Here is a 25,711-nt window from a genome sequence, read left to right as displayed (position 1 = left end):
TTTCATGAAACTGCTGGAAAGTCTTCACTTCACTGCAGTGAAGTAAGGAAACAAATGTGAGAATGATGACATTGTAAATAACAGCAAACTGCTGAAAGAAACCCAAAATTCCAGTCTTGCAGCCAGTGCTGGTAATTATGGTGCTAATATTAGCCCAAGGTGAGGTGATGTGAATGTGTACCGTGGTGTGGCTCTGTGGGCTTGGAACCTTTTCTAGAGTAACAGGGAACTCACCCAAAGAGGCACCCTAACCCCAGGGAGGAGTGTATCTGCCATGCAATTCATGGTAGAAGCATCCCAGTAAAATTCTATGTCTGCAGTATCCTGCCCTGTATCTCCTGACCTTCGCTTTCCAGGGAAAGACATCTTGGTATAAATGAGACTCAAACTTTAGCACTGCTCAGACCATACTCTGCAGGGATGGTTTTCAGTAAAGTTGCTTGTAAAGCTCCACATAATGGCTGAGGAAAAGGCAGGAATACAGATGACTGATGGAGTGAAAATTGCCAAAGTACCCAGTGACACATATGTTGCTCTCCCCATTAAAGCTTCTCTTGTATGGTTTTCTGCCTTTCCTAGGAAGCTGTGTGGAGACTGGCACAAGAACTTCATCAGCCTCTTGGGTGATCCTGGTGAAGCCCCAAAGCATGTGCTGGTGTCCACAGATAGGAGCTGACTCAGAGCCTGCAGATAAAAAGCTTTCTTTAAAGACTGTGTAGTACTCTGAATGCATATTGTCGCTTCTGTGTTTATTTCTTAGCATAGTTAAATAGTACCCCTATCCCAGAGCTCTGACAGGTCCATTTCTTCTTCTTCAGGGTGGAATCAGAGGTGGAAGCTGAAGGTGTTACGATCCAATTATTAAAATTATTAGAGAGATGCCTCTGCCTGAATTAGGGTGCAAATGAGACCATATGCCGAAGTCAACAGTATGGATTTTATTTAACAGTTAATGACAAGCTCAAGGAAGGAGAGAGAGATAGGGGAAAGGGGAGGGGGGGAGAAAGAGAGTGACAGAGAAACAGATTAATTAGAAAAAAGATATCACTACTCTGTAGATTCCAACGACATCCCGTTGGTCCTCTTCTTTTGGACTTCTCAGTGGTTGCAGACTGTACCTATCAAGTGGTGGAGGGAAAGAGTCCACAAAACTCTTGTTTCATGGGGTTTATATTGTGCAGAGGCTGGGTGGAAACGCCCCCTTGTACCTCTCCTGGATGATGTAATACTGGATCATGGGACATTTCATGAGTGTTTGAGACATTCTAAGATGCTGCAGCTGTCAGTGTAGTTGAATTGATCCTGGCCCGTTATGGTCATCACGTAAGGGAGAATGTTGGCATAAGAAGGACTATTCTGTCTCATAGAATTTGACTCTTATCAGCCTCTTCCCTTACCTGGAAGTCCAGTTTGTAGCTTCAGGTATGCAGGCCCTTTTGGACCTGGGAGGCCACTCTGTGCATCACTAACAAAGCAGTCATCCAAGTGTTTGAGCCATCAGTACCAGGCTCCTACAGCGCCTGGGCAGTTACTGCAGGTATTCGAATGTTAGCAGTTCAAGCTCTTACACTTGTGGATACATTCTTCTTTGACCTGGGATAGTTGGACAGCAGTAACCCCTCATCCTATCTTATCTTACCTTATCTCAAGGTCCTTTCCAAGTCCAAATTAGGAGGCATATTCAGGGACGACTTTGGTAGATGTGCGGCTGTGTATTTGCAGTTTGTTACAGTGGATAAAAGTCTTTTGGTGATCTTAAAAATGTTTAAGCCCATTAACCATTTCAGTCTCTGACTTGTAGCTCCAGTTGGGATTGTGTATGTTCATGGAGAACCACCACGATACTGGATTTGAATCATGTGTTTGTCCCCTCTCACAGGAACTCTAGTTCCTTTGGTGTTCAAGTGCCTTGTGAAGATCTATGAGTTAGCAGATAAGAAAGAGAAGCAGAGAATTTTGGCTAGCATGTCAAGAACTCGAGATTCCTTGCTGCAGGCCAGTAATACTAGTAGTTTGTTTTTTCCACTTGTTCAATGTCTTCTACAGCCAAGTTTGCTGTTTGTTGAAACTGAATCTACTTTTAACCACACTTCAGTGTAATTAATATAAATGCCAGTAAGTGCAGTTGCTTTTTTGTTATGTGCTCCTTCCACTTTATTATGGATTGATTTGTTTAGTTTATGGGGACCATAAAGCAAATATGATACTTCGATTTCATTTACAAGCATGTGGTTTTGTTTTATATATGGGCACTATGGGTAGAGGTTTCTCAGCGTAGTACAACAGCCTTCTCAAGGAGCTGCATTAGGCCAGGATTAAAGTTATTTCTGTATTCTAGTACCATAATGACACTGGGAGAGTTACGGTAGGGTATGGCTGTTTTAGTCATCTCTATAGTGTTCTGTCAACCTAAGCAGTACTGTAAGACTTGGTTTATAAACTATTTGTATGTTTTGAAATACTTCTGATTTGTCCACTGAAGTTTGGTTGAAGACAATAATAGCTAAAAGCTACAAAAAGTAGTTTTGCAGGCACTTTTCAGACTTGCTGAAATGTATGTCTTTGTGTAATGAGTCTTATTTCAGTGCAGCTTTTGATGAAAAAACTGACTAGAAATGTCAAGACCTTTTTGTAGTCTGTGCTCTGTTCCATTACTGGAAGCAAGGGATATGTGGGTAGGACATGTGAGTCCAATTTTAAGACAGTTTTACCAGATGTAGTTAAAAGTGCATAGATGTAATAACCTTACCTACGTGAGATACAGAATGTTTTTAAAGTATGTGGAACACAAGCAATCTTTTCAATATGCAAAATCTTAATTTGCTCTCCTTGAGAGCTGGGATAGTCTCATTATGCAAATCACTCTACTGCTCTTGCACATAACTGAGACTTGGACTTTTTATTTTTGTTCACTGGTCTCAGCTTACTGGTAGCATTTTGAAATTACTTACAAACAGTTAGGAATTAATTACGTTAGAGGTTCTCTTTGTATTGATACTTTTGATAGACATATATTTTTATTCTTTTTTTCTTTCCATATAGAATTGTAGAGACTTTACTAAAAGATTATTCTCCATTTTTTTCATTTTCAGATTTTCATCTCTAGAGCCCAATTTTATACTAAGTGCAACTTTACAGTAAAGAAAAAAAAATTTTGGTGTAGAATGCTAATGCGTTATAAGATCTCAACTATGAGTCAGTGATAAAAGATGGCTCAAAACTATTGCTACCAGTCTGAGTAATCTGAGGGGAAAAACATTTCTGGATAACCTTGATTGATAAAAGCTTAATGTCTGACTAGCCACAGATTTATAACATGTAGTTCAGAGGGCAGATGAAGTTGTAGCAGGTGAAATCATGATGCCAGGCCATCAGAAGTTTGAAATAAATTAGTTTAAAAAGAGAAATGGAAGTGTCTGCATTTATGTGCATGCAGTTAGTTGTTCTTGGAGAAGCACATTGTTCTCAGGAGTATGCAGTGTTGTTTCCAGGCTTTGCAGGAACTGTGAGTGTTTGCAAGCTGCAAATAGGGGGACCACAGGCAAGATGTGTGGGAGGTAGTTATCTGATTAATTTTTGTGTGGGTGTGTGCAGCATGGCACCTGTGCTGGAATTTAATCTACCATTGCATCTGACAGTGGTTCAGTTAACATTCTTGCTCCTTCTGTTAATAATGCTGTGACCTATGCTTAATGTCTTTCCTCCTTTTGCTACCTGTGTCTCCTGATCAAAGAGCTTGGGGTTGAGCTGGTGCCGCTACAAACAACTGGAAAGCTGGTGCAGGACCCTGTGGGTTTCCTTAACCCTGTTGCCAAATTGATCATCTTTTGATGATCGGAGTGGTTCTGGTTCCTGATTTACAAGCTGACAAATGATCAAAGTTTAATTTATGTAGGGCTGAAAAATCCCTGGTCTGAAATCAGTCTGAGTCAGTCTAAGTCATTTTATGTGCCAAATCTGGCCTTTGGTTCCTTTCTAATACTCCATTAAGTATATGGTTAGGCTGCCTGGCCTACAAAACATTTTGGCTACCATTTTTTTTTGTTGAGATAGCTTATCCTAACCTTCTGTTTTGTATGACATTATGCTTGATTTTGGTAATTCTGATCAGGTTTGATTACACATTGTTTATCTTCAGACTTGGTAAGTTATTTTGGGATGGCATTTGAGATTGAAGTGGTAGGATATGGAAGACCACGTCCTTCTTGCTTTATTGGTCATCTGAGTTGCAGGAATTTAAGTTACAGTTTCTGAGTTTGTCTGTCTGTTTAAGAGAGAATGAAGTTTATGCTTGTGCCCTGTACTAGCATGTGCATTTAAAGTAGGTTTATTTGTAAATTAGCAAATAAGTCTGAGTTGTGATCTTTATTGTAGAGATTGAGTAATTTATACATCAATTAAAAAAAGGAAATGTTAAGGCTCAGGAGTTTCATTTGCACAACAGGATTAGAAAAATTATAGACGTTTACTTAGAAATGTTGCTGTGAACATATAGATCCAATGACAGAAGGTCTTATTATCTGTGCTCACGAGTATCCAGTAGATAAAATGCACTCCATCTTCTTGCTGTGACAACACTGGTTTTGCCTGCCAGACTGTTTTATTCTACACACAGGGGAAAATCTAACTAAAGGGAGAAAATTGAATTTGGAAAAGACTTAATATGCCATCTTGTTTTTTCCCTTGCTAAATGCGGGATTAGTCGTAATTGCATGTCATGGTTATGCCTTATATAAATGAAAGAATTGCTCTTTATTTCTTAAAGTGATTACTTGATTTAAGAATACTCTAGTAGCATAAGATGACCCAGGCCATTTGCAATATAGAGTTTCAGTCTGATAGTCAAATATACACTGATTATTTAGATATGTTTGTCTTAATAAAATTATAAGCATAGGAGCAGTGGATTTAGCCTGTTTCTTTTTGTCATTATTGTGGGGTTTTTTTATTGTTTGTCTTCTTCCTTTGTATCTGTTAGATTCTGATTCTGACAGGCATCTGTCTCCGAATTTTTGCTGGATCAGGAATTTGACTGGCATTGTGGGAAGTGGGAAGGAAAAACATGGCAAATGGGAAGGTATATTCCAGTTGGGTGCTAGAACTCATCTGAAAGTTTTCTCCCTCAATAACACCATATAAAGACAGATCAGCATTATGGATTTCCATCAATAAGAACATCACTAGAACAGAAACAGTGCTGCTGCTAGGCTGTTGCAGTTGGTTGGCAGCATGATTAGCTCTAAAAGGAGAAATGTCATTATTGTGGCAGCAGGGGCTGGCAGGGTGCCTCTTGGGAATGGAAGAGCTAGGACAGAAGCTGATTACCAGATGGTGATTTCAGTAGGACTAGGTGAAGCAGGAAATAGCTGGAAATGGGAGAAGCTTCATTTAGCAAGCAGGTTGAAGTGATGATTTTATTCTGATGTGAGGACAGATCCAGGTTGGAGTAGAGAGGGCAGCAGCGGTTCCCTGCTTAGGCAGAGGCATCATATTAGATGATCTGGAGAGGTCCTTCCCATCCTCAACGCTCTGAGGTTTGTGTGGAGGAGTTTGCAGATAGATTTGTGAGCACGTGTGCAAGGTGCTTGCAGTCCTGCTCCTTCCCTGTTCTTGATTTCCCCAAACTGCTCTGCCCACCATTGTTATTTGCTTTCATGGCTTTGCTGAACTTTCTAGTTTCCAAGCTCTGTCCAACAGAGATGTCCAGAGGGAGCAGCAAGAAGAAAATCACTGGCTGTAAGCACATTATCAGTTGCTCTGATCTACCACAGCCCTTCATTTGAGTATTTTCCTTCCTTTTTCCTTATAAAAGTGTTAGATGTCACCGGGAATTTGTGTGGATATCTAGGTAAGAAGGAGCATGATGGCACTTGACACTAAGAAAGCTTCTAATCTTGATTCTGATTTCAGCTACAATAATGTAAATCTAGACTTTCTTAGACTGCTTTTGGCTGACATCTGTTTAACTATTACCATTTACCTGGTCGTAGTTTAAGAATGAATGTTTTAACGTTGGAATTCATCCTTTGAAGTGAAGGAAGTTAGCTAGTGTTGAGCATTAATCCTTGCATAATGAAGGCATTCTCTCAAGCTGCTTTAGGTTTTAACTAGAGCCAAAGCGTATAAGACCTGAGGCTGTAACTTCAAGGCACGAATTTGTCATTAAATGTTTTGTACTCAACAGATACCCTTGCAGAAAGAAAATCTGCTTTATGAAAAAGTTTCTGTTATTTCTTTCCTACGTTTCCTAGATGCAGTGGCAAAAAATATTCCTAAGTGCATAGAACTACCTTATTTCCCACTCTGTGTCATTCATACCCAAAACAGAGACTTCAAGGCAAAATGTTTACTTATAAGAAGATGACCAGGAAAGGTCCCATACAGGAACTTACTGCTTAGCTTTCTTTTTATGATTCCCTCCTGTGGGATCAACCCTGCAGACTATGCTTCTTAGGTTCATATGCTAGATCTCATTCTGCAAATTTTCATGTGAACTTCCCTTATTGCTTTGTTTACTTTTACCAATGCTGCTGTGGTTTCCTGAGTAAGCTGTAGCTGGTTAATTGGGAAAAACCTCATATTTTCTAATGTATTGAAGTTTTTACTACAGTATGTTGGCTAAAACTGGAGAATAGTTTTGAACTTGTTCTCCAAGTAAAGTGTACATTAACAAAAATATAATAGTTATTTTTAATTACATGTTCTTGTTGCTGTAGACTAGCCTCTCCCACACTTTTAGTGACTGTCAAATATCATTGAAAGCTTAAAAGATCGTCACTGTAATGTTGTGGGCTTTGTTTAGAATGCTTAACATCTCTCAGGAGCTTCTGAAATGTGGTATTTTTCTTTTGTGTCTTCCTTTGGTTTTAATTCTTAAATGATCCCTCTTTTCAGATTTCAAATTATAATCTATTTCCTGATGCATTGCTGAACGCCCCGTGAGCCATGTCAGAAGTACTTCCAGGTCAGATGTCCTTTAAAAGATTCTGCTATGCAAATATGTGAAACTTTCCTCTTATTTTTCTTCTTCTTTCCAGGCCCATATTTCGGTTTCATTTCTCACTTATACACGAAAAAGAGCAAGCACTTTCTTTTCTTCTTAACAATGCCTTCTTGAATAAATTCTCTCTTCAGCTTTTTAAAAACTTCCTGTAGACAATACAATGCAAAAAAGTCATTAAACGGTAAACACAACAAAATTGAAAAACATCAATAAAAGCTATTGAGGTAATGGCATTATTTCTATTATTATGATGCTTAGAAAATTGGCACTAGTCTGTGTTAAACACATTATAATGGTAAAAATATATTAATCTATATCTCTAGGTAAGTTTCTAAATATTAGAAGTATGCAGTTGAGACTGCGATTTCTTCTAAAACATTAACAAGTTAAAACTCTTAATGAATTGCTATGACAGATCTTCTACCTAACTGCTGTCTTGAAGCACCAACAATTTAATAATGTTATTATTCCCAGTAATGACAATGTCCTAATTACTGTTAGTTTTTCATCCGAGTCCGATATTTTGTAGTATAATACCCTACTTTTACTCACTCAGAACTTACAGATGTTTACCCACTGCGGTTGAGATATATGTATCAACACAGTGATTCCTGGCCTGGTTGTCTGTTTGTGTTTTCTTTTCAGCAGAAGGCAGAGGAGCTGAAAATGTGGTGCCCTGTGCCAGTAGCATTGTCCTTGCTGGTGGCCAGGCAGCACAAAGAGCTACCTGAGAGGGGCTGTGGAGTCTGCCTATGGCAGTCCTGGGTGCAGGAGCCCTGGAACATGGTGTTGGCTAGCTGGTGAGAGGCACAGCACCAGACTGAGTTAGGTACCCTGAGCAAAGGAGGCAGGGTCAAGTGGGAGAGACAAAATAAAAGATTTGGGAAGTCAGTGATTTAGAATTTCAGGCTTGAAATGGCAGGTATGTGAAGAATTTGCATTTTCTTGACGTTTTTAATTAGAAAGTTGGGATGTGCTTCCTCAGGGAAAAGTGATGTGTTTTGAGCATCATTATGTCCTGTATAGAGGAGGAGGGACAGAATATTGCTCTTCTTCCTTACACTGTTCTACTATGCAGTTTAGGTTTTCTTCAATGCGCTTAAGTGTTTCCTTGCACTCCAACATTTTCCAGCACTTTAGTTAGTCCTAGTCTGGTAGCAACTTCTACCCTTGAGATGCAAGACCTGCCCTTTCCCATCTGTATTTCTTGTTCTCTTTTTACCTCTTTTTCTCTTTCCACCCCTCTTTTTCTCACCTCTGTGTCTCCTTCCACGAGCAGAGGGAAGCTGGCTCCGTGCATTCCAGAGGCTGGCTGGCATACAGGGTGACAGCCAGCGAGCAGGCTCTTGGCCCTTGAGAGAACAGCCTGTTCCACTCTGTGCATGCCTTGTGCTGCTGTTTGCATGTTCATTGATCGTCTGATCATGATGATTTGGTCAATGGATCACATGAAATGGGGTCAGGAGAGGAGATAGTGTCTAGTAAGAGATTCATTTTGACATTTTTGTTTATGGTCATACACCAACCCAACTTAACATCCAACTCACAAACACTGTATGGGTTGCAAAGACTCCTTAGGTCTTTGTCTCAGTCATTGGTCAATGTGCCAATGTTCATTGTAAGTCAATGGAGTACCTTTATCAAGCAGATTAATAAAACATAATACATTTTGTCGCAATGTTTCTAGGGGCTTATTCTTAGCACTGTTTTTGATCAGTAAAATGATAACAGCAGGGGACTGTCTAAAGATAAGCTGGCAGGCAAATACTTAAGCTTTATCTAGGAAGATTATTTTTTAAGAAATTTATTTAGTCATAAAAATAGTGGCAAACATTGCATGAAGTATTCACTTGTAACAAAGGAGAAGAATAAAATTCAGTCTTGTTCCATATTGTGGCAGTTGTATTTATTGGTGAAAAATGTAAATGCTTGTTTTGATTTGCTGAAGCATAAAGTAAAATATAATCTAGTGAAATCCCTAGATACTGTGCAATTCCATAAGTTCTAAAGGTCAAGTGGTTGGTGGAAATCATCCCGTCCTATTACTTTATTCTTTTATGTGACTTTCACATTGTCAGACTTTTAACTGATTCAGAAAAAATCCAAAGGAGCCAGTCTGTATACAGAGGTCATTTCATGTAAAACATGTTCTTTGGTAACATTATATATGATCAGATGTGACCTTGCTTGCATTAGACCTGGTTGGTTTTAGGTAAGATTCAGAGAGTTATGTGTAAATGATGTGTTTGTCTGAGAAGTTGTTCATTTGTCATTTATAAAGTTCCTTTGAATTTTGTGGTAGTTGTATTTCTAAGTCTCTTGTGTCTAAAGTTGACATTGTCCATAGGATGTTCGTAAACTGTTACCTAAGCTGATGGCTTTTGCACAGTGTGCTTGGGGTGATCTGATTTCTGAAGAATTTGCTATTGGTTTAAACTGACTGACCAGGACTTGAGAAATGGACAAACATGAAAAATTGTAAAATTTAATTTAAATTCTGTTTTTAACAAGTTTTAGAAGTTGTTCTAGTTGGGTGATTCAGGGAACAAAGGATGTTATTAATTGATCTGCTTGGTTTTAAATGAACCAGAGTGATGTTTGAAAGTGAGCAGCTTTGACAGCACATCAAAAAAGAGGGAATGCTAGCAACTGTGCCTGCATTTAGGTAATGTTGTGAAGTCCTCCTTTTCACTCTGTTTATGTATATGTTCTTTTAAAACCCATATATTTAGTCTCTTGTAAATCTGTAAAGCAGTTGGTTCTGTCATGTATCAGATATACAAAGATGCAGCACAACTCGGCTGGAATGATCTGACTAGCTCAAATTACAGCTTTTCCTTCCTGGATAAGCCTCAGATATGTTTTTATGTGCAACATAAGCAGTCAGTGATATCTGAGAATTAGGAACAACAGAAAGAGTGTTTCATGTTGTCACAGATAGGAGTGATTTATTAATTGGCCTCTAATTTGGTTGCCAGAAATCAAACAACAGTGATTGCTACTGTATTTAAATTGAGATGTTCAGGGAGTACTCGTACAGATTAGTGGAAGCCAGAAATAGACAGTACAAGAACAAATTATAATTTAAAACAATGTATGTATTTTGATCATTTTTAATAGTCTAAAAATCTGTTCCCTGAATAAACTTAGTATTATTTAATGATGGAGTTAATGTACTCTGCCCTAGGATGAATGCTTTATCCTTAAGCTTGAACTTCATGAGATGTGGAAATGGTGAGCCATCTCTGGAGCAGCTCTTTTTTTAAAGTTGATCAAATTACAGAAGGATATTTTGCCCCCCTCCCCCCCCTTGATCTAGAAATCAAATACACCTTTGTGAAATAATCTTCTACTCGTATTCCCTGACCCTTTACTTCCTTCTTCCTCCTCAAAAAAAAAAAAAAAAAAAAAAGGGGAGGGAGGGGAGAGAAAGACAGACAAATAGCAGAGAAAATGCAGGTTTTAAGAGTCAACAACTGACCAGCCAGTCAAACTTAACCATAACAGTACTACTCTAAGATGAAAAAGGAGCAGCATCTGTCTTCAGTCTGCTTAAAATTTCTCAAATTTTCTGCTTCCTAATGATAAGCACTTGAGTTCTTTCTCTCCTCATCAGAGGTAGAGGTGAAATACTAAAATGAAATTATGGTAAGGGTGATATCTGGAGTTCCAGGCATTTACCTGGAAGGCAAAGGGCACCTCTGCTGTCCCAGAGCCTGCCTGCAACAGAATCAGACATGTAAAATCTGCCCTAAAACTGTCTTGTATAGGGTCAAGCTTTCTGCTTTCCTGATGATCTCTCTGTAATTTTTTCTGCCTCTGTTTTTCCTTATTAAATAAGCTAAGCTTTTGTCTGTTCTCTTACCCACTTAGGTTGTGGTAATTTTCTTCCTGTAAAACAGTTATGTAAAGTGCTACATCCCTTTACCAGAAGCCCTAGCAAAATAGTGTATATAATGCATGTGTTTCATGACTGTTTCTTTTGCTTTTCCAGTCGATTCTGGTGTGGACGCGTTGGCAGTGTTTATGGCAAGCGGCAGCACGACGGACGTTGTGAACCGCAACAGCCCCGCCACCCCGCCGAACACCCTTAACCTGCGCTCCTCTCATAATGAACTCCTGAATGCAGAAATTAGGCACACAGAGACCAAGAACAGCACTCCTCCGAAATGCAGGAAAAAATACGCACTGACTAACATTCAGACAGCCATGGGTCTTTCCGATCCAGCAGCTCAGCCCCTTCTGGGGAACAGCTCTGCCAATATAAAGCTGGTGAAGAATGGAGAAAACCAGCTCAGGAAAGCTGCAGAGCAGGGACAGCAGGATCCCAACAAAAACCTCAGTACCACTGCGGGCGTAAGTGTAACTTCTGAGAAGTTTGAAGGCAAAGAGCCGATCCCACAGGATTCCTCTGGCTGTGAAATATTACCTTTGCAGCCAAGGAGGACCAAGAGCTTCCTGAATTACTATGCAGATCTAGAGACATCAGCTAGAGAGCTTGAGCAGGGTTTTGTTGCAATGGAGGATAAGTCTGCACAAAGCAACAGCCAGGCTTCTACTGTTATTGTCAATGGGGAAGTCCTGCCCCGGAAACAAAACAAGCTGCCAAGCCCAGAGGATGGCCAGGTTGCCACAGTGTCATCAAGCCCTGAGACTAAGAAGGATCACCCAAAAACTGGGGCGAAAACAGATTGTGCCCTCCATAGGATTCAAAACCTGGCCCCAAGTGATGAGGACTCCAGCTGGACTACCTTGTCCCAGGATAGTGCCTCACCAAGCTCACCTGATGAAACAGGTACACAAACAAAGGCTCCTTACAGCCACTGTTTTAAAAACACATTGCTTAACTTTTCTCAGCTGGGAGAGAGATGGCTTAGCAATATCAGTGGGGAAGTGATTGCATCAAAATACCAGTGCTGGCCTTGCATGCACCTCCTTGTCTGCTTGAGAATGCTTTGCAGCCTCCTGCTTGATTGGAGAGGCTTTAAGAAAGGCCCCAGCGAGTGCTATAGACAGGATCCTAAAAATATGCTAATTGCACCTCTTACTAGTTTATAAATAATTGCTTTTCACTGAGCAATGTGTACATGTTGTGAGAGGTACATGGTTGTCTGAAGATGCTAAAGTGCCTAAACACAGCAAACAAACTTCTCTGAGCAGTGATTTTTAGGTTGAGCAAAGATTTTTACTTTTCTAATGCACAACTTTGTGAGTGTGCCCACTCCACCCCAGTCATTTGGTGATGCTTTTTTTTAAAAAAGAAAGTCCTTCCACACCTTGAGGCATTTAATTTCTGTGTTTTGTTTTCCATTTGCAGCAGTTCCATACAGTAACTCAAAAGGTGAAGCCATGGCATTTCATATTTTGGATACCTGGGCTTATTTATTCAGTAATGATGACTACTGCCTTGGCTTTTTGCAATACATCTTTACAACATACTTTTAAAACTTAAAGATCTCATTTACTCTAGTTAATGGACTTTGTCACATTTTTTCATATTCAGACCAGTATATAAAGGTACAACTTTGTCAAAATGAGGAGAGGCAATCCAATTCTTAAGGGTGCCATGGGCTAAAGAAGTTCTTCATATATGGTTTGTATTTTAAATGATTTCAGAGATTATATGCTGTTTGAAGGCCACTATGGTCCAGATTCACAGGTGCATTACATGTCAGTCATGCATGATTAAGACAATAGGGATTTTTATTTTAACGTGTAGCATTTCTTAAAAATCAAACCTGGAAATCCCCACTATGTGACATATTATGGATCTTCTGATCTTCTTTTTGATATGTAACAGATCTTTCCTGTTAAGAGAGAAAATTTTTATGAAGTCGTGCAAAATGAAAAACTTTTCAGTTTACTAAAGTTGCTGTTTGAGTATTATTTCTTGGGATACTTGATGTAGTATGTGTGACATCACTATTAGCATTTTCTGGAGAAACTGTCACTAAGAGATATTTAGGTATCTTTAACTCTGAGCTTGTTAGCACCTTCTTTGTACTTGCCTCTGGTTTGGCAATGAGAAACTATGGGTAGAAAATTTATTTTCACTAAAAACTAAATTAGAATAATTCCAAATAATCTAATTAAGGGTATGTCCTAAGATGCTAAGAGTTAGCAGTTTCTTTTTTTAAATAATGTGTTTAAAATTTTCTTCCCACATCTGTATTGCCACTGTATGGTATAGGAGCTCATTCAGCACTCAGGAAGGGGAATTTTTTGAGCTGTTTTGAAATGTTGGCATGTTTACTTAGTCAAGTAATGAAGTGTTACCTGAGATGTGTTTTGTTTGCAGTATGGAAATAAAGGGGAACTTTCCCCTGATGAGTATGGGGGATTTCCTTGTCTTGAAAAAAAAAATTAAAAAATGTCAATTAACAAAGTTTTCAGAGCTCACCACTCTTCTAAAGCAGAAATAATAAAGGGCTTTTTAAAATTCTCCACTTCATTCACCATATTAGCAACAAATGTATTATAAACAGACAGTTATAGAAAAGCAGATGTCCAGATATCTGATTTCTGTTTCTATGAAAAAAGCAGAGTTAAACAGCAAGACCTAGAAAACCTCAAAATTGCCTTTGAAGATCAAACTGGTAGAGGTATTTCTTTCTTATCTCCATGGTCACTATCAGAGAGCACTGAGTATGACACAGGACCTGCCATAGTGGATTGGATTGTTGGTTTTAAGATCCCTATATATATAAGTATTCATGGACTCTTAAAACATCCAGCTGTTGCAACTTGCAATTTACAGACATCTGTGCCTTGGGCTTATTTGCTATCTTCAATTTACCTCCACACTGATAAAATTGTTTCAGTAAGTGTTTATAGTTTCTTTCCAAAATAGACCATCAATTGATACAGAGAGCTAAGAAATCAAATGGGGAGCTGCTGTGGATTCCGGGATGGCTTTTGGACATGATAGAACAGGCTGGTTTCTCAGGCTCTTCTATGGCTCCTTCATGAGGCTGAAAAGGAAGGAAGTGCAAAAAGCAATGCTGCTGGTGTAGAAAGCAGCAGAAGTCACAACTGGTGCAAATATCTCTTTGCCCCCAAATGAGTAAGTTATTTAGTGGCAAATTTTCTAGTTGTTCTCAGGGGCTGTAAACTTTTGCAGTTGAGTAATGTGCTGTCCCTAGGCAAGTTCATGTATCTCCAAGGGTGTTTGAAGAGTATTACAATAAGAGGTGAAATAAAAGCTCAATATATGAACTGAACTTTCTTTTTTGAGGCAGGCTCAAGAACAGTTATTGGCATTGTAATCACATGTGCCTTTTCCGTCTCCCTTTCAAGAGTTGCTTGAGTTACTGTGGTGCCAATCAGCAAGAATTCGCTGCTCATCATACCAGGTCAAAACCAAATAACTTGGGTGTACAGTGAGGGGAAGAATTAAAAATTCTGAAGGAAACCAAATGACACTTGCTGCTTCTCAAAACCCTTTACTACCCTTCTGTCATGCTGGAGACAGAGTAGTAGTTTCCTACAAGCAGAAAATTCATCCAATGCATTTATGTCAGTGGCGGTTGATTGAAAACCCAAGTGATTCCCAAAGGTCCGTATCTAGTCCCTCTGAATCCATGGAGCAGATGTGAGAGCCCATGTTTAGGAGCAGGCGGGAAGAAAAATCCTTGGAAGGAAAGGAATGGTGGTATCTCAGCTGTCGTATGATTGTCTGATCTGGATTTAAACATCCTTTATTGGAGGTATTGCCCCAGCCTGCTCAGGACATCTGATACAGAGAGATGTGGTGCTTTCCCCTGTGGTAGATCTTTCAGGTCTTTTTAATGTAATCTTTAAGTCCATGATGCCCCTGTGTGCCAACATGGGTAAAGGGAAGCCCTCCCAACTGAAGAGTTGTGCAGTGAGCCCTGGTGATGCCTGTCCTAGAGGTCAGTGTTTTTGGGCATGGACAGGGCTCTTCACTGTCACTGCATGTGGGCTAGGAGGACAGTATCATGTGGAATCTTCACAGCCTCAGTGCTCTCCAACCCTTCATTTATGCTCCAGTAATGAATGTTAGCGACCAAAAAGAGAAAGGCATCTAGGAGAAAAATCTGCAGTAGAGTTTGTCATATGACTTCTGTGAAGGGAAGAAATCCCCCAGTCTTGAGAACAGTTAATCCATAAAACTAAGAGTTTAGTCCAGCAGATATATGGAGAATTATTAGTGTTTGATCTAGAAATTGGTTTTTAGCACTTTAGTAATACGCAGAAATACTGTTTTCCTGAGAGTTCTCCTATTGAAAATAATACGTTTCATTTAGGGCTTCTGAATTGTTTTGTGTTTCCTCTTCCCTCTGTTAACACAATTCATTATTCAAATCCTGGAAAACTGAATGTTGTTTTGTGAGGTGTTTTTACTGTTTTGTTTTCATGTGTTTTGGAGTTAGGTAATTCAAAAGCTCTGCAAAATTTACTCTTAATTGATTGCACTGAGGATCTTCCTGAACTCTCCTTAGGGCAGGATACTTGTACATGTGGTTTAATGAAAAGGTGCTTTCAAGAGCCTTGACCCTCTCTCTCAGTGAGGAGACAAGACAACTCAAAGATACAAAACAACTGACTTATTTAAACATGTTAACGTTGCTGAACAGATATGATAGAGTCTGTTAAGAATGGGCACTGAACACCACAAGCACAATACAGTAGAAGAATTGTGTTTTGAGTAAACTCTTCTTTCTTCTCCAAGAATTTTAACTGTATCCACATCTTGACAAGAACTGCATTGACTTCAACTTTCAGGTCATTTTATGAGCACTTTCAGCTATCTAACCTTACTTCTGAGATTTAGTACCTCGAAAAAAGAGTCTGAGGTGATTTGAGAAGCAGAAAAGACCTGTAGTAAGCAAAGCAATGGGGTGTCATCGAGATGTTTAGCACATGCCAAGCCCTAATGTGTTTTCAGGCAGCCGTTCCTAGAGACAGGCAGGCACTTGCCACAAGAGCTGATTGACACCCAGCACTACAGGCAGTCTTCCCCAAACAAGCAGGCTTGCCTCCATTGGCCTCAGGCACTGCATCTCCTCTGGGACCTACTATCTCTATCCAGCTGAATCCGCTGTCATTTCGAGAGTCTTGTGAATAACCAGACACCAGCTCCAGGTGGTTTTAAAACTGCAGATGGACCAGAACTGGTTTTAAATCATGGGGAATGCTTCCTCCATGTCTCTCAAGAAAATTTCCTTAGCCTAGTCTTCAAAGACTTTTTAAAGTTCTCGAAGGAAACACATCTTGTGTTATTATACCACCTACCAATTCGTTCTTTCTCTCTCTCACTCTCTCTCTCTGTATTCAGCAATTTGACCAACATTTATGAATCTGTGTGATGCAAGCAGCAACAAAGCATATGCCTCAGGCCCAAACCTAGGGGAAGATGAGGGTGATGCTAGAGCTGTTTTCTGTTTGTGGCTTGCTATTATTTTTTCTTTTCTGTTTTTTTTTTAAGGAGCTCACCAGAACATCTGTAGAAGGCAGGCACATTTCCTAATCTTTGCATCACCTGAAAAGCTATTTCAGTGGAAAATTATTCCTCCATAGTAAAGTGCAGTGCTCTGTGTAATAATCTCTAATGAACTAGAAATGAGAATTCTATAGGAAATAAAAGGATTTTTTTTGGCCTCAAAACGAAGAAGAAAACTGAAATTTGCTTTTGCTTCCTGTTTTATATTAATTTGAAGAAATCCCCCTCCTTTCAGAGCAGGGAATAGCCCCATAATTAGGAAGGACCCTGAAATGTGAGACACTCAGTGCTAGAGAACCACAGGTTTTTCTTGCTCTGGGACAGTCACCCTCTGTGAGACACTGTATTATTATATTAATTATTGACTTGGACCAACTCAAGTGTGGGGTGGGGGAGGGAAGGAACAGGTCAAATTTCACCAAGGTGAGGTGGTACCTTATCCCATACCATACCCCAGCCCCTTGGAGCCTCCTTGGGCAGCCCTGGAGCAGCTGTCAGCCACTGGACACCAAGAGCACTGCCCCACACCACACCCTGGAGCCCCTAACCCAGCCCCAGAATGGCTGGCACACTAGAAGCGCTGCCCCTCACCCCACCCCAGAGCCCCCAGAGTGGCCACTGGGCCAGAAGTCCCACATGGAGGGGTGGCCACAGGGGAGCCAGAGCAGATAAAAACAAAGACGTGGTCTCCATGTGTTCAGACCCTACCATCTGGACACATGGAAGCTGGAATTGCATGAGACTCTGAGTGGTAGCTATAAATCTCTCCTTTTCTCTCTCTTTCTTTACTTCTTCTCCTAGTCTCCTTTCTTGATATTTTGGGAAACTTAGAGCTGGATGGGTTGGATTTTCCTAAGTTCTTCGGGTTAGCATGTGCTAAGTCAATGTTTTGTGAAGTGCTTTATTTTGGTTAATGTTGCCCTTTAAACTTATGCCAGTAAAAGTGTGGGTTTTGACCTCCTGAGAAAACGTGTGTAGTGTCTTCTCCCTTGCATTCTCTCTCAAGGCATTAAAAGCACTGAAGGCCCTTTTAAAATATCCGAAGGGTGGATATTTTTGGTGCCTTGTATATTTTTTAAAGTAAAACCCCTTCTTTGAGCTTGTACTTGGAGCTGGCGGTCTTACACCCTCCCTCCTCACTTCAGAGCTGTGGAAGACTGTGCAGGGGCAGCAGCCTCCTCTGGCTCCCCAGCCCCCCCAGCCTTTGGCTTACAGAATACCTTGCTTCTCTCTGGTTGAAATCAGAGGGAGTTCAAAACCAGAATTGTTCACTTTTTCAGGGGTGCTGCGGCTGTATGCAACTGCTATATACCAAATGCCTGTCTGCTGCTGCTCTTTGAGCAAATCCAGCAGGGCAGCTTTATAGCTGGTTATGAATAAATAAGTTCAATCTAGTGCAGAAATGACAGCCATGAGACTGGCCCTTGGGGATCAGGAGTGTTGTTCTTGTAAATAAAGCCCAGTATTCTGAAATAACAGTACATCTGGGTAGAATAGCCCTCTAATACAATAAAAATTACAGCAAATCATGAAGTAGTCGGAAAGATTTATACCAATGGTCAGTTCTGCCTCTGATTTTAACCAGTGTCTTTGACGAAATTAAAATGGATGTCCTCTTAAAAGCACTCTTCTTTGCAGTACGTATCTGATATAGACAACAAGTATGTTATTTGCTACAGAACAAGTTTTCCATGTTCCTGAGTGGGGAAAAAGATTTATGGTAGTAGAAATACATTCACTTACACTGTGGATTAACACAAGTCCTGTAATACTGGAGAAAACACATCACCTATACAATTTTAGGGTTCTAGGTAAACCCCCAATTTTCAGACTTTTGCGAATAAGAAGCTCTAGTTCACACTTGCTAAGCATCCTAAAGGCCTGGCAACTTTTAATATTGAGCTGGTATTTATTTTAATCTTTCATATTACTGATAACCACATCTGAAGAACAATGCATGTTTTATAGTCTCAAACTTCACCATTTGCTGACTGCTAGGAAGGGTGACTTTTGCTGTATATCCCCAGTGTTTATGTAGGTAACATTCTGTATGTGGAGTAACTAACTGTCTCTTACTTAGCTACCTCTGTGAGAGAATTTTAGGGAAGAAAAAGTAAGCCAGTTAAAAAGAAATAAAACGTAAAAGGCAGCATGGTTACCTGGTGTTCACAGTATCAGGGTCCGCTCTTAGAAGCCCATAAAATAAATTGAACTTGATAGCAAATTGACCTTGAAAGGTGATTCTCTTGAGTACACTCTGCCAATATCGGTTACACAGGGAAGCTGCTCACTGTGTTTGGGCAGTCAGGTTGAGTTTACTCTGTGATTCTCAGTGGAGCTACCTAAATCCATATCTTGGATGCTTGGATAAGTGCTCTGAATTCAAATCCAAAAATTCCACAATAAGGAGTGATGGTCAGCCACCATCCCTTTTGAATTGGGATAGTTAATAAAAATAAGTATTTAAAAGTGAATTAATATGCTTAAATTCAGAAATGGAAGGATAGATGTTTAAACACTGGTGATGCTCTCTTAAACTCTGTTTGCAATTACCAGAATTTGGGACTGTGGAAGAGGCTTTCCAGGATGTGTTGTATGGTCATGGTTGCAGTTTCATACTTAACTGTCTAACAAAGATAAAGAACAATTCCTCAGTTCATCAGAGCCATTAATTTTCCTCCCTAGAGAGGGCTTGAATAAACTGCCCTCCTGATGTCCAGTGAGGTGCCTGATGGTGTCCAAGACAGGCAACAGACAGGAGGCAAGAACTAGGACTTGAATTCTGAAGAAGCAACCGCAGGCTGAGGAGGATGTACATTAAGTAACACTCACAGATTAATTAACTGGATGAACAGCGTCTGAAGCATCTGCCCTGCAGTGCAGAAACTAAATCTGTTTGTCTTCTGTGTCTGCCTTTGTTTTAAAAATAACTTTATGTTTAACCTCTGCTATATTGTGCCTAAAGGGTCTAGGATGGTTTGTCATATTCTTTGTAAACAGAGCTTTCTCCTAGCATGATATCTCTCCCAGGGTGCTCTGGGACTGGGGGAGATAGAGTTCGAAGACAGTTGCCTTATGGTGGCTTTGCTTTGGCTACTAAAGCATTTCTGTGGCCAGCTGAGTGCTTTGGCTACAAATAGTGTCAAATGTGGCCCTGTCCTGACTGACACAGTGTCATTGATTTTGACCTTATTCCAGCTGAGCTTCTGGCCACTTGATGGGAGTCTAACAAGCTGGGTTATTTTCCCTCGATACTTCATTTCGTGTTTGATGTTTGTCTTTTCAGGGACACTTTCTGTGCTAGATGAATAAAGGACATAATTCCTAATCCAGAAAAAAATCTTAGTGCTGCTTTATATAAATGCAGTACTACGATTTTGAACTTTGCTAAACATTAATATTTTCTACTCAGTAAAATGTGTACTTGTGGGGTAAACAAACGTATGCAGGGCTTTCTCCCAGAACCGGTGGAATACTGACAGAGGAAAGTGAAAGGCAGCAATGGGGGAATAGAGGTGGTGGCAGGACTGCACAGGGAAGTGAATGCCAGCATCATACTACTGCCTGAGTGGAGGTTGTAGAGTAGTTCACAGAATGTTCAGAGCGCTGCATGTTTCCTCTAACACCATAATGTAGTTTACATTGATGTCTAATGTTAAGAAATATAAGAGCATGCTTTTTGTGTGCTGTAGCAAAGCGGAAAACTCTTCTGAGCATCTGTAGGGCAAACTCAAGTTTCAGAAGTGGTGAATAGCTTAATCATGTCAGGTACTTAACTTGACAAACTATTTTTGGAAACTTTTCAAGCGTTTGTTGTTTAGGGATGGACGTGTAATTTTGGATCCTGCATGTCCTCTCTGGCAAGACAGGAAGTTGCACAGAAGAAAAGATGCCATAAGCTGATATCAGATTAACCACCTCTCCTAAAAAAGAAAAAGCTCCCATTTCATAAAGCTGTTCAAGTAATAACAAATTATGACCAAAATCGATCCAGTAAACCTCTGCCTCAGCACTTCTGAATGCTGCATAGAAGTCAGGCCAAACTTCAATCCACCTGATTGATGCTTTGAAATGGATATAGAAATCGCTGTGGAAGGGAAGGAAAAAACAATGTTACCTTGGGGAAGACTCTTTATGTTCAGGCCCCTGTTCGTTAAGGCAAGCTGAGAACGAGGGTATGTTTTTCCAGGTTGGTTCTGTGTGCTCCAAAGCTCTTTGCAGCCTGTTCGGGTGCTGGTTTGTCATCTTCTGGGCTTCTCTATCTCAGCTGCAGGAGGTGTGGTAGAGGAACATCATTGCCACTCAGCCGGATCAGTCTCTAGTCTTAACAGTGGCCCCCGAGTTTTTGGAGGATCTTGCAGCAATTCATCCAGGTGTACAAGCTGGGGATGGCTGATAAAGTTTGAGTGGTTTCCTGTGCAGAAGTGATTCCTGCCTCTTTGTACTCTGCGGAGTGGAAACACAAAGCTTGGGCCGTGTGGTTGTTCTTGTGAGCACCTGCAATGATACCAGTGTTGGGCCAAGCAGCAGTGGTGAGCTGGTCTCCCTGCTGTTCTCAGCAGAGGAGAAAGCTCTTGGGGGAACAAGAGAGTTGTGAGATGGGAGGATGGGTTGGAAGATTGGAGTGTGACCTGGAGGCTTGCTGAGAGGAGGGACTCATTGGAGGGAGAAGCAAAAGGAGAGTAACTGCAGCTGTGGAGGAACTCCTTGAGTTCCTGCCCTGATATGTTTGCATCTGTAGGTATTTCTTTTAATCTCCCTGACTTAGTGTCTCCTTTAGACGCAGTCTCTCAGTGAGTGCACTTGTTCCTCATGTGCTGAGTTCTCACTCAAGTCAGCTTTAGCTGATTGAAATTGAAATCAGCTTTAATTAATGACATGGCTGAATTGGGGTTGTGGGTCCCTTGAGTCACAACTGTGCTGTTGCAAGTTATGGTATTGAATATACAGAAACCTATAGCATGTACCACCAAAACATGCAATAGATGATGCTGCAGTGGGCCTTGGGTTCATTGCTGCTGCATCAAGAGAAGATGGTTACTTTCAGAGCAGTACTGAGCATCTCCATGAGCCAGAAATGTATGATAGGACTTGGCATGCTGCAGAGACCTTGCTCTGAACTCAGTCCCTGCTTGAAAGAGGATATATTGGCCTGTCTTAAGGGACATGAAGCCTTTTTGTAAGCAATCCTATGAAAGCACATATATTTGCTATTAAGACTCAATTGCTTCGTTTTGAGATGTATGGAGCCCCTGGGTACTCAGCATTAGGTCATAAATGTCCAATATCTGGATGCCACAGAGCTGAAGGTAATGACATTAAGTGGGTTTCTTACAGTGTCTGAGATCTGGATTGCTAAAGCTTAGTGGTGTGTGTCTTTCAGTTTGCGCCCTGGTTTTATCTGTGATACTTCAGTGATGAGAAATCCTTGGGGGGAGAGTGGGAGTACAACCCCAAATCTGTAGCATATATTTTTAAAAAACTCCCTGCTAATAGTGTCTCTGGGGCATTTAATCCATTTTTATATGGTGTTGTATTACAGGGATTGTTTTTAACTGTTATTTGTTATGTTAATTATTTTATATGTACATAATTTGATACACTGGTCTAATTTATTACCTAGTATGATTTTCAAGCAAAACCCTTGAAGTAGTCTTTCTCAGAACTATTCATGAAACTGTTTCTTAATGAAACGATTTTGTCCTAAACAGTGACACAATTTAACTAAATGCATTTTTCCTATTATTTTGTTTTTAGTTGCTTTTGAATTGGGATTCTGCAGGGCTCAATTTATATATCAAACACTGCAACAGTTACTAACTTAGAGATTATTGCAGGGCACTGAGAGACAAGACTGTCATAATACACAAGTAAGAGCTTTAACTCTGTAGAGCACATTTCTTGTTTGCACATAACTCTAAGGCTATGGCTTCTTTTACTTTTTGAAAGTGGATTTTGGGTACTTCTCTGAACCTGAGAAGTTTTTAGTGATGAACAAAGGAGCCCATCCCTCCTCCCCTACTCAAAATGAAAGCCAAAAAGCACAATGCAGATTGACCAAATTAATTTTTAAATTAGAATACATTCCCATTCAGACTTTAATTTAATTTTGCTTCTGCTCTGCAAGAAAGAGACAGTTAAGTTACCCTGGTCATTTTGGCTGACATGATTCTTGGCTTTGCTTAAATTATTGATTATAGCAAGGGGAGGGACTTTGCAATGAGAACAACTAATATAAGCCTTTCACTAAATCAATTTCTACCATGCCTGCAATGCACCTTCAGGGAGTCTGAGGTTTGCAGTCTTAAGAAGAATTTTGTCTTCAGAGAGTGGATCTTTGCTTTCTGTTTTCCTAATCTTTTACTTTCCTTGTTTATAGAGGCAGTTGAGGAGGAAAAAAACCAACATAAATATATTTCCAGGGGTTGATTTGCAGGATGAGGGGCTATTCTGGTCCAAAGTTGAACTGATTAAATCTTGATGTGATTGATATCTAAAGGCTTGTGGGCTGAAAGTACTGTTTCGAAAGCATGTCTCTTGAGCAGAGTCAGTCAGAAAAATACATCAATCTCTTCTAAGCTGGAATCAATTCAGTAGAGAATTCACTGTATGCACACGCTGCTGTAATTCCTGTATAGCCATCTCTCATTTTTTCCTGGCTTATTAGAGAATGCAGTCATTTATATGGTCAACATGTGGTGTTTCCTCTGTTATATCTATCGGCAGTTGAATGGGGGTGGCTTTTCTTTCCTCTCATCCAAAGTACCATTCCTGGTTAGACTAATTAAGTAAGTGTCTGTTTAAAGATAGCAGTGTATTTTCCCATGTTTGAGTTGGAGATGCTGCACAGAAGGAGAATATGAAGCTGTTGGGACATGTATATAGCAAACTTAAAGGATGCTGGTAGCAGATCAATACATGTTGAACTATACAGGAGCATCTATTAACTGTAAGTAACACTTCTGTTTTACTTTTTCATAGCACTGGTTGACAATGTCACTTAGCTCTGGATATTGAATGCAATTATTTTATCTGTTTAGTGGAAGATCAGCTGGTATCTGACAGCTTAGGTTGCAGTGTGCCCAGTTGGTAGTTACTACTGTAAAGGTATCTTTATGAATGCTCATTATTTCAGTACTAAATTAACAAATGATGTTTTAGATTTGTGATCCATAGAGCTCACCAACATCATCAAAATTAATGTATGTTCAGTAATAGAAGATTGATGTTCTATATTTCTCTTGATTTCATGTCACAGGTGATTTTATACATCTCACTTTATTTCATGTCATAGGTGATTTTGTATATTTCTCTTGATGTCATAGGTGAAGTCTCTCTTTCATAACTATGCACCAGATTTCTGTACTTTAAATATACTTAGTGTACTTCTTTATGGGAAACTCCTCTTTCGTAAGATTATCTAATCCCACAGTTAACTGGGAGTAGGGTGACATGGAAACTGCGAGGTTGCTGGCTGGTGTTAAATAACAACACCCCATTCTGTGTTCCTCCCAGTGGCTTCTGTCCACATTCACTTTGTTTTTAGTTTCAGGGAGCTGGTCCAGAAGATAGTGGTGCATGCTCTAGTGTCCTCAACACTTCTCAGAGGAAACTGCCTTTTTTGAGGGGATAGGTGTCTCTGACTTGAGAGAGACTGTTGTTAATCTGAGACAAGCTTCAGCAGTCCCACATAAAACCAGTTGAGTAGAGACTCTTAGTTATGATTTTCCAGGAATGATGCAGAGGAGTGGATTGTCTCTCTGCATGAAGTAGGTAGAGATGCTATTTATATGTTCAACCAACGTTTCAGGTTCACTACTACCAAATTTTGCTACCATCAGTCCAGTAACTATTCAACAGTATTTAAAAAAAAAAGGGAGGGGACAGACAAAATCTAATGATTTAAAAGTTTCATTCCCTACAGACCACATTTAAATACTCTAGTAATAGTAATTACCGGTTTTACTTTAGATATTCAAATGTACAACAGAAGCTTTATAGTGAGTAGGGGGAATATATCTAGCATTTTCACAGTAAATCTCACTTGTTTTCATCTGCAGACCATCCCTGCAGACAGGGCAGATGGACAGATGGAGCACTGGAAGTAGAAGGGAGGCAAGGGAGTTTTCAGATGTTGCTTCTTTATTATTAACACATTTAATTTTACATACTCATTTTAATTGCACAGGAATGTTTATAGATATCATGCATTTATAAAAGCTATAGTAGAGATGAGTAATTGCTTCAGTTTACACCAATAAACCAAATAAAAATGAAAACAGTGTTATAAATTTTTCTTGAAACAAATACACCTCTCCCAAATACGTGTCTAACAAGAATATGTATTCAAAAGCAAGAGTAAATTTTAGGTCACTGTTCATCGTTTAGAGTTAAGCTTTCATTCTAACTTTATTTTTTCAGCTTTTTTTTTTTTTTTTTTTAAATTGAGAGGGAGACATTGGAGATTCCATGGGTTGTAATGAGAGGGTTTTTTAGGTGGTTTGCTTGGTTGGTTTTTTTAATGGACAAGCTGCAATTTTCTTATGATTCCAGGAGTTGGGGTTTTAAAAAGTACCAGATATCACAAGACATAAAATTGTAAAAATTTCTGTCAAAAATGCTGAAAAAAGTGTGACTAGCATAAAGTGGTCCTCCCCTGTTGTATCTTTTTCACTTTCAGCAATTGGTAGTTTTAGGACTTTCAGACTTGGTATGTCATTCATGTTATTTTCTTTAATGGCTCTTGACAGACTTTTCTAACATGAATTTGTTTAATCATTTTTTGTCTCATTTATATTTCTGGCGTCCACAACATCCTGTGACCATGAACTGCATAATTGAATTATGTATTATATGAAAGAGTATTTCCCTTTGTTATAAAATTGCTCTCCAATAATTTCATTAGGTTCCTATTGCATTTCTGTTTTAGGAAGCAGTGAATAACAGTGAATGATGATTTCCTTTCCATCCTTGCCTTCTTCCCATCATTTGTGATTTTACAGATTTCTGTGACATCCTTCCCTCCTCCCTGCCACTTCTTTTCCAAGCTTGAGAATCCTACTACATTCGATGTCTCTTCTGCAGAAGCATTTTTATCTGTGTTTATCTGTTCTAGTTCTGCTACATCCATTTTTATACTAGGCCACGTGCATGCACTAGTCCTGTGATAGTTCAATTCTACATTAAAACAGTAGGCATAAGGATTTTTGTCTTGATCTTAGTTCCCAACGTGTAACTTTTTAAAC

General features: G+C 39.7%; 1 protein-coding gene across 14 annotated transcripts in view; it reads left to right on the top strand.

Annotated features, from left to right (window-relative positions):
• APBB2 (amyloid beta precursor protein binding family B member 2) overlaps positions 1 to 25,711 on the top strand; it is a 178,433-nt gene that overhangs the window by 74,718 nt on the left and 78,004 nt on the right. For 8 of the 14 annotated variants that reach the window (XM_027642582.1, XM_027642581.1, XM_027642577.1 and 5 more), the window contains 2 exons: positions 6,895 to 6,964; positions 10,998 to 11,798. In XM_027642582.1, coding sequence (XP_027498383.1) covers positions 6,946 to 6,964; positions 10,998 to 11,798 — 820 coding nt within the window. In that variant the 5' untranslated portion in view covers positions 6,895 to 6,945. The remainder of the gene's footprint in view (positions 1 to 6,894; positions 6,965 to 10,997; positions 11,799 to 25,711) is intronic. The other 6 variants (XM_027642569.1, XM_027642570.1, XM_027642579.1 and 3 more) reach the window with 1 other exon arrangement.

The sequence above is a fragment of the Corapipo altera genome, unplaced genomic scaffold (genome assembly GCF_003945725.1).
Source record: "Corapipo altera isolate COAL_440 unplaced genomic scaffold, ASM394572v1 22, whole genome shotgun sequence".
Classification (NCBI taxonomy): Eukaryota; Metazoa; Chordata; class Aves; order Passeriformes; family Pipridae; genus Corapipo; species Corapipo altera.
The sequence above is the reverse complement of the archived record's forward strand: the minus strand, read 5'-3'. Positions and strand labels throughout refer to the sequence as shown.